At 40.4% G+C, this 13,210-nt stretch overlaps 1 protein-coding gene across 2 annotated transcripts in view; it reads left to right on the top strand.

Moving 5' to 3' along the window:
- Positions 1-13,210, top strand: part of LOC140992162 (interleukin-1 receptor accessory protein-like 1) — a 229,507-nt gene that overhangs the window by 78,974 nt on the left and 137,323 nt on the right. For both annotated transcript variants that reach the window (XM_073462433.1, XM_073462432.1), the window contains exon 3: positions 12,106-12,292. In XM_073462433.1, the coding sequence (XP_073318534.1) occupies positions 12,106-12,292 (187 nt within the window). The remainder of the gene's footprint in view (positions 1-12,105; positions 12,293-13,210) is intronic.

The raw sequence follows: 13,210 nt of genomic DNA, 5'->3' as shown, positions 1-13,210 counted from the left end.
TCAGGGATTGCTTATCAATGTCACTTTAATCAACTGTCTGACTGTTGAGACGAAAATAATTTGTTTTAGATAATTGAAATTTGTGAGGTCTCTAGTCTTTCTAAGTGTCAGTCATCTTGAGGTGTTTAAAATCAAGTAATTATTGCTCCACTAACTTTGGAATCTTAAATTGTTCACTCATTTACTGTTCAACAACATATTGATGTCTGTGTGTGAAACAATGTAGTGTCCTTTAGTTTCCATGAACATCTAGCCATAGTGAACAAAGTTGTCTGTGATATCCAAGTGTAAACCCACCATGATGATTGCTATTGGTTTGTGAACCACTGTTTTGAAGGCTTAAGCTTGGTATTACAGCTGTTTAGTTTTTGTTGAGGCAGAAGTGACTATGTTTGGGTAAGTGGGTAGAGCCCGGGAGGATATCCTAATTGGATGTGACTGAGAACAAGAGAACGCACCAGTGTAGTGACTTGTATATGAGAAGGTAGGCCACTCCCTAAGCATTTACTGCTTTATCTTCTATTTTACTGTAAATGGGACCATAATTTACTAAATAAGCAATTGAGACCATAAACTAATTAGGAGACTGTTTAATGAGGTATTAAATCAAGCAAGAAGTAGGGTCATTTTCTCATAAGCTTACATACCATTGAACTTCTTGTTTACAAGTTGCCCCCTGCTGGCCATTAGAAAGAATATAATTTTAAGGCCCTGCGTTGGCTTCACTTTTAAGACCCAGAAGCTCCGTCCACTATTGATAGTGTCTATAGTGATAAGAGGAGCAGGCCAGACTAGGCAATTACAATATGATTATTCAATGGTCTTTAGATGGCATAATTCTTCTTTTCACCTTTTAGATCAACACACAGAGCAACATTACCATGCATGTTCAACCTCTAGCAGAAACAAGCAAAGCCCCTCAGCATGCACAAGACACACACGCAGCAGTCATGGATATACAAATGCCGAAACACATCCCCAGCGCATCGATCGCAGTGGAAAGTGCAGGGATTACAGTGTCAGATTAAGGACAGATGTAGCAGTGCAGGGAGGATTCCATTTCTTGGCAGGTAGCTAGTGTTTCACCTTTGACCCTGTCCACTGGTGCTGGCATGCTGCCACTGTCCTAGGCTTATTAATGGGTTTCCTGCATGTCCTGCAATACCTGGCCTGTCACCAGCAAATAACAATGGAAGCGAAAGATAACAGAGTGCGTGTGCATCTGTGTGTGTGTGTGCGTCCATTTGTTTATTTCAGCGCACCTCACCTGGCACCTGCGTGCACACATACATACCGAGAACTCACACAGGGAACAAACACATATTAAAAAGGGCTTCCCAGACCGCAGCCATGTTGACTGTGTTAGTATTCGTGGGCAGGAGTGGCTGGTGATCTCTCAGGGAAGTGACAGTCAGAATGGGCCGTCTGGAACACTCTGTCATTCAGCCTGAGTCAGGGCCTGTCCAATTGATCCAGCCCAGCTGTCAAAGCCAATGAGAGACGCTAGACTAAGGAGCAGCAGGGACGGTTTGTGCTGCCAGGGGTTATGGATGATGTATAATATAAGGATGGTGTTTGTGTTATAAGCTACCTGGCAGGAGACAATCAGTTAGCTGCGGCTCCGTGGAATAGCTTCAGCGAGGAGAGCTATAACAATGAAGCCCTGATGGATGTTTATTAATAGGCTTTATTAAGGGCACATATTGATGAGGTTTTGTCAGTCACAATAAAGGAAAATTAACTTTTTAATCCAATTATTTTACTAAACTTGAATACCCTGCCTCTATCTTTCAATTTACCTTGTGTCTCTTCTCTTTGAATAATCTGGAATTTCTTTCTGACTTTTCAGCAGTTTTACTAAGGAATGTGATATTATTGAAGCAAGAGAGGAAATGGCATTAAAAGCAAATAGTTAAAGTCGTCACATCATTTTCCTGATAAATGTATTAACTCATCATAGTATTAGGTTATGCTACAATTGATAGATTTAAAAAAAAAAAAAGATAGAATAATCGTAGCATTAAGGATGAGCGAGTACACCTCTATCTGTATCTGTATCTGTATCTGTAAACTAAATTATCTGTGTCCATACTCAAAATGAGAGGGGCTTCAACTGGAAGTGGTTAAAATACATTACTTGTTCTGGAAACTTGTCTCAGCTGAGTACTTGCTCAACCCTAGTTAGCCCCATGATAGGTGGTCAAAAGCCAAAGTTTTGGACAAAACTGAAATTTTGATTTTGGATGAAAAGTCAGAGGAGAATGAGAATATATCGCTTTGGGCCATGTATGCCAAATTTTGTTCCAATCCATCAAGTGGATGTTAAGTTTTTTTAATAGATAACTGGTAGCTTTAACCTCATGGTGGCATTAGAGTACAACATTCAATTAAAATGTATCCAATATTTGTTAAGTTATTCCATCTGGACCAAAGTGGTGAACCAACTAACCAACTGACATTGCCATCCCCAGAGCATGACTGCTAGCATGACTTACAGCCCACAAAGGTACACTGACATGTTTTATGTATCTGACAGCAGCAGTTTGGAGAAGATATGTTCTGTTAACATGAGCTGTGATGGCCATAATGGCTAAACAGAAGCTACATCAACTTCATCAACAGTTTATCCAAGACAGTGCAGCACAGAAACACCACAGCAATGGATGATGGAAAAAAAAAAAAATCCTTCACATTACTTTTTTAAGAGGTTAACGGAGAGTATAGGTGCCAAATCTTTGGCAGCAGTTATTCACAGTGCCCAGGTGGGGTTTTAGATAATTGTGTGATATGGATTTGCCAAGCTGCTTCATCCACCAGCCAGGTGTTATTGATGATGCTCCCCTATATTCAGTATTCTTTACACCTGTATAGAGAGACTGCTCTGTCGACACACTGTTTGGACAGCCTTTTAGTTGGCTCTATGTGGTTTAGTAGAGGCTGTTTTCCAGCAGCCATTGTCTGATGATGTATGGGCTGCTGTTTGGGCTCAGTCCACCTCTCACACTATGCTTTATGCAGCCCGTGATGTGGTGCTGTGAACTTGGCCAGATATTCACTCTGGACGTCTGATGTTACAATGGCAGTGTCAAAAAAGGGAGTGCACATGGAACCACTTTGGGCCAGGTGCTGGGTAGTAATAGACTGTCATTTTAGTTCCAAATGAAAATAAAATGTATTCGAGATGCTATTTATTTGTTTAGAACTTTTAAATGAATAGTTTTTCTTTCTCACCGATCAGTATTCAAACTCTTTCATTATAGAAATATAACAGCAAAGGCTCAGAAGCTTGAAAACATTGCAGATAAATGTTTTCCATGCGTGCATTATAGTATGTCAGTGTCATCAACGCATGAAATTCTATACTTTGTGGAATAAATAAAGGCTATGATAAAAATAACATTATACTGTCTCTGGATAGTTCTGTTACATTTAGTTCATGGGCTGGATTTATATTTATTTGAATAACACAGTCATTTTTCCTGCACATATTTCATACTGAGATTAGCCCTGATGCATTCAGCCACAATCATTTCATACTCCAATCCTTGATGGTGCCCCATAATGTGTGCTTTTAGAGCCAGAAACCATGATTACAGTATATAACATGTGTCACGCTATCTTCGCTGCAAAATAACAACTCTACATTTTCTATTTGTGTGTCACTTTTCCATAAGTTTCTGAGAAACCCACATTCATTTATTGCATAATAGCAGGTACAGTGTATTAATGGCCTCATATAGTACCATTATATTTCACCTATGGGCACCTGTGAAGCATCTGCTCTAACTAAAGTGCTGATTTCCACTTAACTTGGAAATCTCAGCTTTTAAATTTTAACCTATATCTGCAGATTTTAGCATGACGCATAGGAGCAATTCACTGCCATAACACTGACTGGCATTTAAGATATTATGGGAGAACCAGACACATTTATTTGCTTGTCCTGTCAATGTGAGGAAGACATAACATTGACTGATCCAAAGTAAAAGATCAACATTAGTATTTCCTCTTCTTTAATTAACTGGCACATCATTTAGAGTTAGCTGCCAAAACTTTGCACTTAGTATTTAGAATATTAGTCCCTTTTCTGGTTATAATCACAGTCTGGAAGCCAAATTTATATTTTTTAATCCAAATCACAAATATTTGTTCATACAAAATAAATACAGAATCTTTCCTTTAGGTCTTTTTTAAACTCAGCTTGAGTACTTCAAGAAATATGCTTACATTACAAATATATCATTATGTAAAGGGGATGTTCAATATTTGGACCAAATCAAAACAATACTCAAGTCTCCTGACTGAATATTGACTATTTATTCAATTGCGCAGCAAAAGTGGCCAACATCTCTGATTTCTAACCAGCCCCTGCATATGCTCATTTTGATGTACTTTGGGTACTCTTTGAAGAAATTGGAATGAAAGTTTAATCCAGCATGTGCCTGCATTACGGTCTCAGCCAATTTCATTGCATGCCCTTCACGCTCCCTCTGATTGGACATTTGTCCCATGCTCGATTCCATTTGATTAAGCCGGGCTAAAATGGCTCCTGGCTACAGGGAGCAAAGGAGAGGAAGGTTGGCTGAGGAGATTTTATTCTGGGAGACCTCTTGACTCAAATCAGTTGTTGCAATCTGCATGGCTGAGCAGGACAATTGAGCAAAGAGTCGTATGTGGCCAATTTTTTAAGTTATTTTCTTCTCTCATGTTAATCTTAGACAAATATGCAATATACAGAGGTTTTTTATTTGTAATAGGTCAGTTTTTAAAATACTGTGAACTTCAAAATAACATCCAAGTTAAATATTTCCACATCCCCAGCTGAGGGATTTTATCCAGTCACATCCTCAGCGTCACCTCCCCATATATATCCAGCCTCTTGGCTCTCCTGGTCCACACTGAGCGGAGGAAGTCATCAAACAAGATGCCAAACCATTGCTATCTGATAGCAGGGACACTGACCTTCTCTTCCTCATATCTGATGGTGGTTTTTATCTGCCAGACAAATGTCAGAAATACCATTCCCCAAGCACAATCACTTTGGCACCATAGCCAACTTTGCCTCCCACCCTCCCCGCCTCCCATCCCTGCCTCCCCTCTCTTCCCCTTGGAGCTCCAAGCGAGACATCTGCAATACCGCAGCTATCAGTCAAACCGTGATATAGGAGAGAACTCACAGCTTGCCTGAATCCTAAGGGTGAGAGGAGAAGAAAAAAGTGGCTTGGACATGCGGCAGAAACAATATTAGAATTATAAAAAACTGACCTGATAGTGTTTATTATTAAAGTGTTTGACAAGGCAATATCATTGCTGACTGGCTTTTGTAAAAGAGTCATTTAGTTTTCAAAAGCAAATTTATATTTTTTTTCAGATCTTAGCTCCACAAGGAATAAATATACTGCATTGCAATCAGTCATAAACAACTTTCTTTTTTGTTTTTAAGCTTATTTCAGTAAATTGAACACAACTTTTCACACATTTATCTGTAATCTAACAGATAGGGTACTCCTTAAATCCAAAATCTCCTCAAAAGTAATAAACATGGATTGTCTGCCAATACCTTTAATAACCCTTTATTGCAAAAAGTGAGCACACAACAATAAATACACAAACATACATTCATAAAGAGTCCACTAAAAATAAACAATCTCTAAAATGGAATCGATATTTTTATCAAGTGACAATGTAAAAACAATGTGACAATTTAAAAGGGGTCGCCCATAGTGATGACCCTGCAGAGAATTATCACCTGATTCTGCAGCTCCCCTCAGCTTACGGGGAATTATAGTGAGTTTCGACTCTTTGTTTAGCTGTTCAGCTGGAACTTTCCTGTTTTGCTCCAGTCACCGATCTCATAGCATCATTTTCACCCTTGACAGGCAGCAACTAAAAGGTTGTTTTTATTTACATTTTGTAAATTCTTGGACTTACCTGGTTTTGTGCAGAGTTTGAGGATGTCTGAACTTTGCGCTTCACTATGACGAAGGGACCTCGTCAGTGCGGGCATACAGTAACAGCGGCTAAGCCAGCTGTTGAAAGGCTTGCCCAACGCTACTTGTGAAAAATAATACAAGTTTCTGGAATGCTGATTGACCCGATTATTCACTTTATTTCCAGTTGCAGGGAACATCCTTGGCTTACATCTCTTTCTCTTTCTCTCTCATTCGCGGAACAACTGCAACCGGTTTATTTTTAATTTTTTTTTCAGACATATGGCCCATACCCTCAGTGCAACAGCCCAAACCAGCAGCAGTACTGCCAGCATGAGACGGTTTGTATTTGATATGCATGGCAGTATAGCTGCTCATACATTACGCCCAAATGGCCTGGGGACCAATGAATAAGGTCATGACGGAGTTAGAAGAGAATACAATAGAGACAAATTGTTTATGCTTGTTATGGAATCAGGTTGGTAGCATAACGATGAGTTGAGGGTGTCGTGGAATGGAAAATGAGTTCCCTGAAGGCATCGACTTGGATATGACTGACTAATGCGTTTGCACACAAGAAGTGCTGCTGTCAGTTTGAGACACACAACTCAAGGGGAGCCTTGGAGGAATTCTCAGACTTGTTCGAAAATAAGTTCTTAGTTTAATGTAGGTTTTGCAGATAAGATGATTGCTTTTGCAGCTGTATATGCACTGAATTGTGTAAGTTGAGAAAAGTAGTTTGAATGGTTGGGTTTGGGGACTCTGTGTGGTCTTGCAAAGGGTTCTTCAATGGTCTTACCAGAATTAATTCCAGTTAAAAACATAATCATTACAATTCAACTTACTTGTGTGCCTTTTAATGTGTAAAATCTAGCACTAGCACTAATTGTGCCTCCTGTGTAATACTGTAAAATGAAAGTCACAAAGATAGGCATCTTTTTTTCTGAATAACCCAAAACACTTGCCTCTATTTTTAAGTATTTTCAGAATCCCTAAATCCTTTTTCTAACCATCTGGATGAAAAAATATTCTTGCTGCATAGTTAAAGAATAATTTTAAACTGCTAAGTTGAGACTGAATTTTTTGATCCAAAAAAGCATAAAAGGAAGGAGATGACACATGTCCTTGCTCGGTTTGTACAACATGAACAGACTTTTACCACCAATCTTGTTTGACTGTATTGATGTTACGATACCATCTATATTCAGTGTCTGTAGGTACGTGCTTGTATGTGTGGACGCAAGTGTGTAGACCGGGGCAGGCATGTGTTTTTCACAGCGTGGCAAAACTAAATTATCCGCAGAAGTATGTGTTCCTCCCTGGGAAATTGTGTACTACAAGACAAGAGAGAAAAGGGCGGGCGGATGCAGGGACAAAGACAAACCACAAACAGAGAGAGGGAGAGAGAGAAAGAGAGAAGAGGTGGATGGATTATAATTGAAGCAGGAGTCGATTGTTCCAGTATGGCAGGCAAGTGCCACACTCTTAGACAGAGGCTAAGTAGGAGCAAGTTGGCCCACAGTCAGATTTGGGGAGCCGAGGTGCTTAATCATCCCGGGCTTGGTACAAGAGTTGACAGGTGAGTTATGAGCGGGCGCTACAGGTAGGAGCCCCAGTCTTCCCACTGCTCACTATGACCTTCGCTCTGGCCATAAATAATGCAGGGACCATAAAATACTGATTTAGGATAACTGGGCCGACCCTATCTCAGTCTGGGTTAATCTTGGCTTGGTGGACAGGGAAGGTAGGACAAGACTGCCGGGGGATGATGTAATGCTCATATGCTATAAGTTTGAACCTGTGTCCAGACTCCAGTGTCAGTCTCTAGCTCAGTATCAAGACTGGTTTCCTGACCCCTCAGAGTTTTTCGCAGTCTTGACCAGTTTGGAATTTGACCTGTCTTTGTCTCAGCCTCTTCTTGATGTTGACCAGACTTTTCCCTGCCTGTCTAAAGCCATTGTTACATCTGCCTCTAAAGGAACGTGGCACATCCAATCATGCCAGGCTGCATTAACTTCTGTGCATGCACTCTCTCGGGGAAGCTCTGGGCCGGTTTTACATCTGCCCACCACATCATGACTTAGGCTTGGTTGACATTAATATCTGATCTCAGGTATATGTGGCACAAGTGGCAACAGCATGGATGGTAAAAGATGTCACCCGCATACTTGGGCCCCTGTTGATGTGATTTCCTTTAGCTTTTGCTACACAGGGGTACAAAGTGAAGCCTAATGGAAAGGAATTGAATCAGTTTATGGGGTTTTAGAGAATTCCAGCAGTCCCAGACTCATTGTGCCCTCTACAGACACAGCACACACTGTAGACAACAAAAGGATTATCTAGCTTGGCTGGATCTGGCCATGAGGTGACAAATGAAAAAAAAGAACCTGAATAAATTAGCAGAGAAAGAAATTTGGATGCTTCCATGTGGGGCATGAGGGGTAACTAAATTGTTTAAGTATGAAAATAATGTGAATCATAAACTATGGCCTTTAGTCACCAGATTCTAACCTAATTGAATATCTATGGAAGATAGTGGGGTTACGCGTTCCATTTCCCTCATTCATTAAAATTGCGTCTACAGAGAAAAACAACTGTTGGCATTGTTGACAGTGGATCAATTTTAAATGGTAGGGAATAGTTTAAATAGGGGAGTAATAGAACAAGAAGGAGCTGTTAGATGAAGAGCTGCAGATGACACCTTCAACTTCTCAGTGAAGTAACCAACTCCTTTGCATTGGGTTTGAATCCTAAATATTGCCAAATAGGTACCTTTTCTTTTCGCTTTGACAACAAATGCACCGCCATCATCTTGTCAGTCCTCAACGCTAAGTGAAATGTGACTCCTGCTACTTTGTTGTGCAATTTTGCTGCCGGTCCTTCTGCTGTACACAGTAGACATGTGCAGCAGTTTGAAATTGTAGCGTCCGTCGTCTTAAGTATTGATTTTTAAAAAAGCAAAATGCCAGTGGGGGCAGTGGGCAAGTAATGTTATTGGTCTACGCCTGTCATCCATGTATCACTAGCAACACTGACTACTGTGACAAGCCTACTATACATGTGGTTGACTTTTACAGGTACTTACAGCAATGTAGCCAGACTTGTTGTTGGGTCTAATACATTTTATTACAAAGGTTGTGTTGAAAAGGCAAGTGCCCTTCAAATGTTATATTTCTGCTCATATTTTTTGATGGGATTTTGAAATCCTGTTTTTTTGCTGGTTCAGGCTCTTTCCTCTTGGCCTTGAACCTTTAGAACTCACTTTCATTTCTGTGCCTAGCTACAACGCTGTATACTGCACACAGACACACAGATACACAGATATATATACACAGCCACAATGATGCTGAGGGACACGGTAATGATTTGGCAGCTGTTAGCAACATCTCTGAGCCTGATGCCCTGGTCGCAGTAGGAATATTTTGGTCGTTTTTAAAAAGCTGCACTGATGCAAGCATTTTGAGCTCCTGTAGACGTTAAATTTCAAAGTTATTCACAGCAAGCGAGACAGTGAGAATCAAAGCCATTAGAACATATACCGAAATGGCATTTAAGGGTTTATGTCACTACCTTGTAATGACATTTTTCCAAGGTAACCTTCAATCAACCTTTGGACCTCTTGCCTTGTGATATGTGCATTACATTGAGACAATTCTCGGAGAACATTATTGTTCGTTGAAAGTAAACTGTAATGAATAATCAGCAATTATTCCATCATCCAATTTCTATTAGACAGGAGTTATTTTAATTAAGAGATTCATTAAGTTGGTTCATTAATTTCCCCCCAGGTGCCATGGATTCTCATGAGAATTCCAAATCAATTCTGCTGCCTATTATTTAATATCAGAGCGAACACTTGCTGGTTAAAGGGCAGGTTCAATCTGGTTTCATCTTCTGGTGGAGTAGATTTAATTGACAGTCGATAAAACAAAATAAAAAAAAACTTAACTAAAAAAACTCTGAAAGTAGCAGTAACTGCCTACATAAGTCTATAAATGAATCTGTGAATTTAACCAATGCTGAAGTATCCTGCAGTAGGTAGAAATTGCTGTTTTTCCACAGAATGCCAGTTATAATCATTTCAGCAGGCTGCTTAACTCATAACTGACCATTGCACATAATTTCACTGCATTTTCTGCAAGTCCTCTGCTTGCCCTCCAGCTGTATACAGTAGCTGTCAGCCTGGCACCTCTCTGAGTTGATGTATGCAGGATGCTATCTATCATTGCCACGACATTGCATATCCCCTTCAGTTTGACACATTTGACAGACACTCTCGGCCATTAATGCCATGGTATCACCGAGCTTGTTATCACTGTATCTGCAGTACGCAGTATGCAGAGGGTTCCACAGGCATTGAATGCTCACTGCATAGAATACAGTGAAGTCTCTGGAGCATGCAGCAGTGGGATAATTTTGCTGCTTAGTTCTTTGAAGAGGCTTCATGAATATTATACCTGCTGAGTGGATAGTCAAAAGATCGCCTTGCTCCTCAGGCTCAAAAGGCATCCTGATGGATGTGAAATGTTGGAAAGACATCGTAGGACAAAGTGTTGGCCCACACCATCGATCACTCATGCGGAGCAGATGACACAATTCTCTCTCTCTCTTGCAGCGGGCGAGTTTATCAGTGCTGCCCAGAATATTTAACAGGGAAGAGAGCGCACCCGTGGGATCTCATTTGCACAGGTGTCCATCTGGTAGAAGTTGTCTGGGATAATCTCCACATCATGTCACATTTGCATCCGGGCTTCATGAAAATGGCACACTCACTGTAAGCGGAGCGCGTGGCACTGGCCAGTTCGAAGGCCGAGGGATTGTTTGTCAACACTGTAGCGAAGACCAGTGTGTGTTGTGCTAATCCACGAGGCAGTTAATGCTGCGCAATTATGTAAGGATTTAACATGTTTGTAATTGTTTGTTGGTTCAGCTCAATTTGTGTAACCAGCTTTAGTTGGAAAATTAGCAATGAGATTTTCCTAAACACTGCCAATTTGTTTGGTCTTTTAACCAGGAGGGATTTGCTGCAGTCATGCCAGAGTACTTGTCAATTGTGACAGTCTTATTAGCCAGTTTGGACGAAGAAAAGGTGCTCTTATTGAATACATTGATCATCAAGGACCTTTGCTTCTGTTCCCCTCCTTCAGATAGCACAACTTTCACAGTGAATCAATGTGTTCATTGATTCCCATGTTCTGTTAAGAATTACTCAAGCAGCAGATCCAATCTCAAAATCACTGTCCCATTAATGACCCAAACAGGCTACCTATAAATGCTTAGCAGCTGTATCTTTTCTTCTCCTGCGGCTGTGGACCAGGAGTAGATCTGATCAGGATCCCTACAAGGTTTTTGCATATACACATAAGAACGCTAAGCAGAGATTGGTTCAGTATTTATGAGACAAGCGTTCAGGGCAACACAAATCCACTGAAGGTATACTGCAGCACTAAGCAGTAAAATGTTTATTCCACCGTGGATGAATATTCACCAGTATCTGCGGGCCCAGGCAAGCATGTAGTCCAAACATTTCAAGTAATCTTGCATTTTACGCCCCCTTTCCCTTGCATTATAAATTTTCTTCTTTATGTATATGACCTGAGCAGTTACAGTACATCAGTTGTAGCAAGTAATTTTCTGCTAGCTCGAGCTGTATCTGCCTAACACGTGAAAACAAAAGGCTCAATCAATCTTGAAGAGCTGTTGACATTCCGAGCTGTCGCTCCATATCTCCACTTGTGTCCCTGCCTCTTATACACACACGTGTACATTATACATACATACATAGTTTTAGTTTTCCATTTATGGTTTAGAGGCAGACATATCATGCATTACTGGCATTCATACTTGAATGGATGAGAAAAAATTGTAAGAACCTGTAAGTGTCCAGATTTAGGGTCATACTAGAGATAATGATTCAACACTCAACATTAAAGGAAAGATCTCTCATTAAAAAAAGACAAATTTTGAAAAATGATTTATTTGTTTCAACAGGACGATTTCTCCCTGTGTCTCCCTCTGATGCATTTAGTGATTCACATGGAATTAAATGAATGAGCCTTGCTGAGATTTTGACTCTGAATTTATGTGAAGCCAGAGATGGACTGCTGGCAAGACTTCAATATGACACAAGCTCATTTATTTCTGTGACTAATTCATTAATTTTGTATTTTTGCAGGAACTCCACATACTGCATGAAGGTGTCCATGTCTCTCACAGTGGCAGAGAATGACACAGACCTCTGCTACAACTCCAAAATGAGGTTCTTTGAGAAGGCAGAACTAAGCAAATGGAAAGTCATCACCTGCCCGGGCATTGAGGATTATATACAGCCGGGAGTGGAGCCTGAGATTGTGTGGTACAAGGTAAGATTTACCCGTTTTATTTACTGTTTGCACAAACAGTCCCTTCTGCATTCATTTCTTTTTAAATGAAGAGTTGCAAGATGTAAGTTAAAGGAAGGGTTTTGTCTGCCACCTGAAACCTTTCATGCATGTTATTAGAAATGGAACCTTTCAATTACATTAAAAAGCTGCCTCGCAGGAAGTTCTTTTATTTATTTGAAGAATACCCCAGATAAGGTCAGCTATATTCAGATCTAATTAGCTTCAAATATCATCTCCTCTCCGACTCTCTGAAAAGCGTCAACAAATTAGATATATAACTGACAAAAATAAATCTATTTTGAAATTGAAACCTTCTCTTCTTCCACAGGTAAAGTTGTGACGCCCTCAGTGTAACTGACCCAGTCAGACCACCCGTGTCCAACAGGCCACTCTGACAGACCTGTTAGATCAATCTCAGGGGCCAATTCATCAAACGTGAAAGTGTGCTGTATTAGGTGGCCACAATGCTTCTTCAGTTTCCCACTAAATCAAATTAAAATATCAGATAATGACTGTGAGCTCTACACCCTCCAGTTATTGGCTTTCTTTTCGTCAGTGGGGGTTGATTGAATTCTGGGAGGCCTGTATTAGAGCACAGTTCGAAACCAAACCCACAGTGCCCTAGTTTCCTTTGCCGCCACTGTTCTGTGGCCCAAAATCTGAAGGGCCAAGAACTGCCTACATAATCCTGCATGACAGTATGCTGTGGAAATATAGAGTCCTCAATCTGTGCTAAACCTTAGATTAATGTGTATTGTGTAGTGTAACCAGAGGCCAGACACTTTAGGCTGAGCAATGGTGGGGAAGTGTGCTCTTCGGTTCATATTAATCTGTGTTCCCAACTTTTCACATTCTTCACTTGAAAAAATGTTATACTCACTATACTGTCAGCAGTTG

Source organism: Pagrus major, chromosome 24, assembly GCF_040436345.1.
Source record: "Pagrus major chromosome 24, Pma_NU_1.0".
Classification (NCBI taxonomy): Eukaryota; Metazoa; Chordata; class Actinopteri; order Spariformes; family Sparidae; genus Pagrus; species Pagrus major.
Note: the sequence above shows the minus strand (reverse complement) of the source record. Positions and strands in the feature narration are given on the sequence as shown.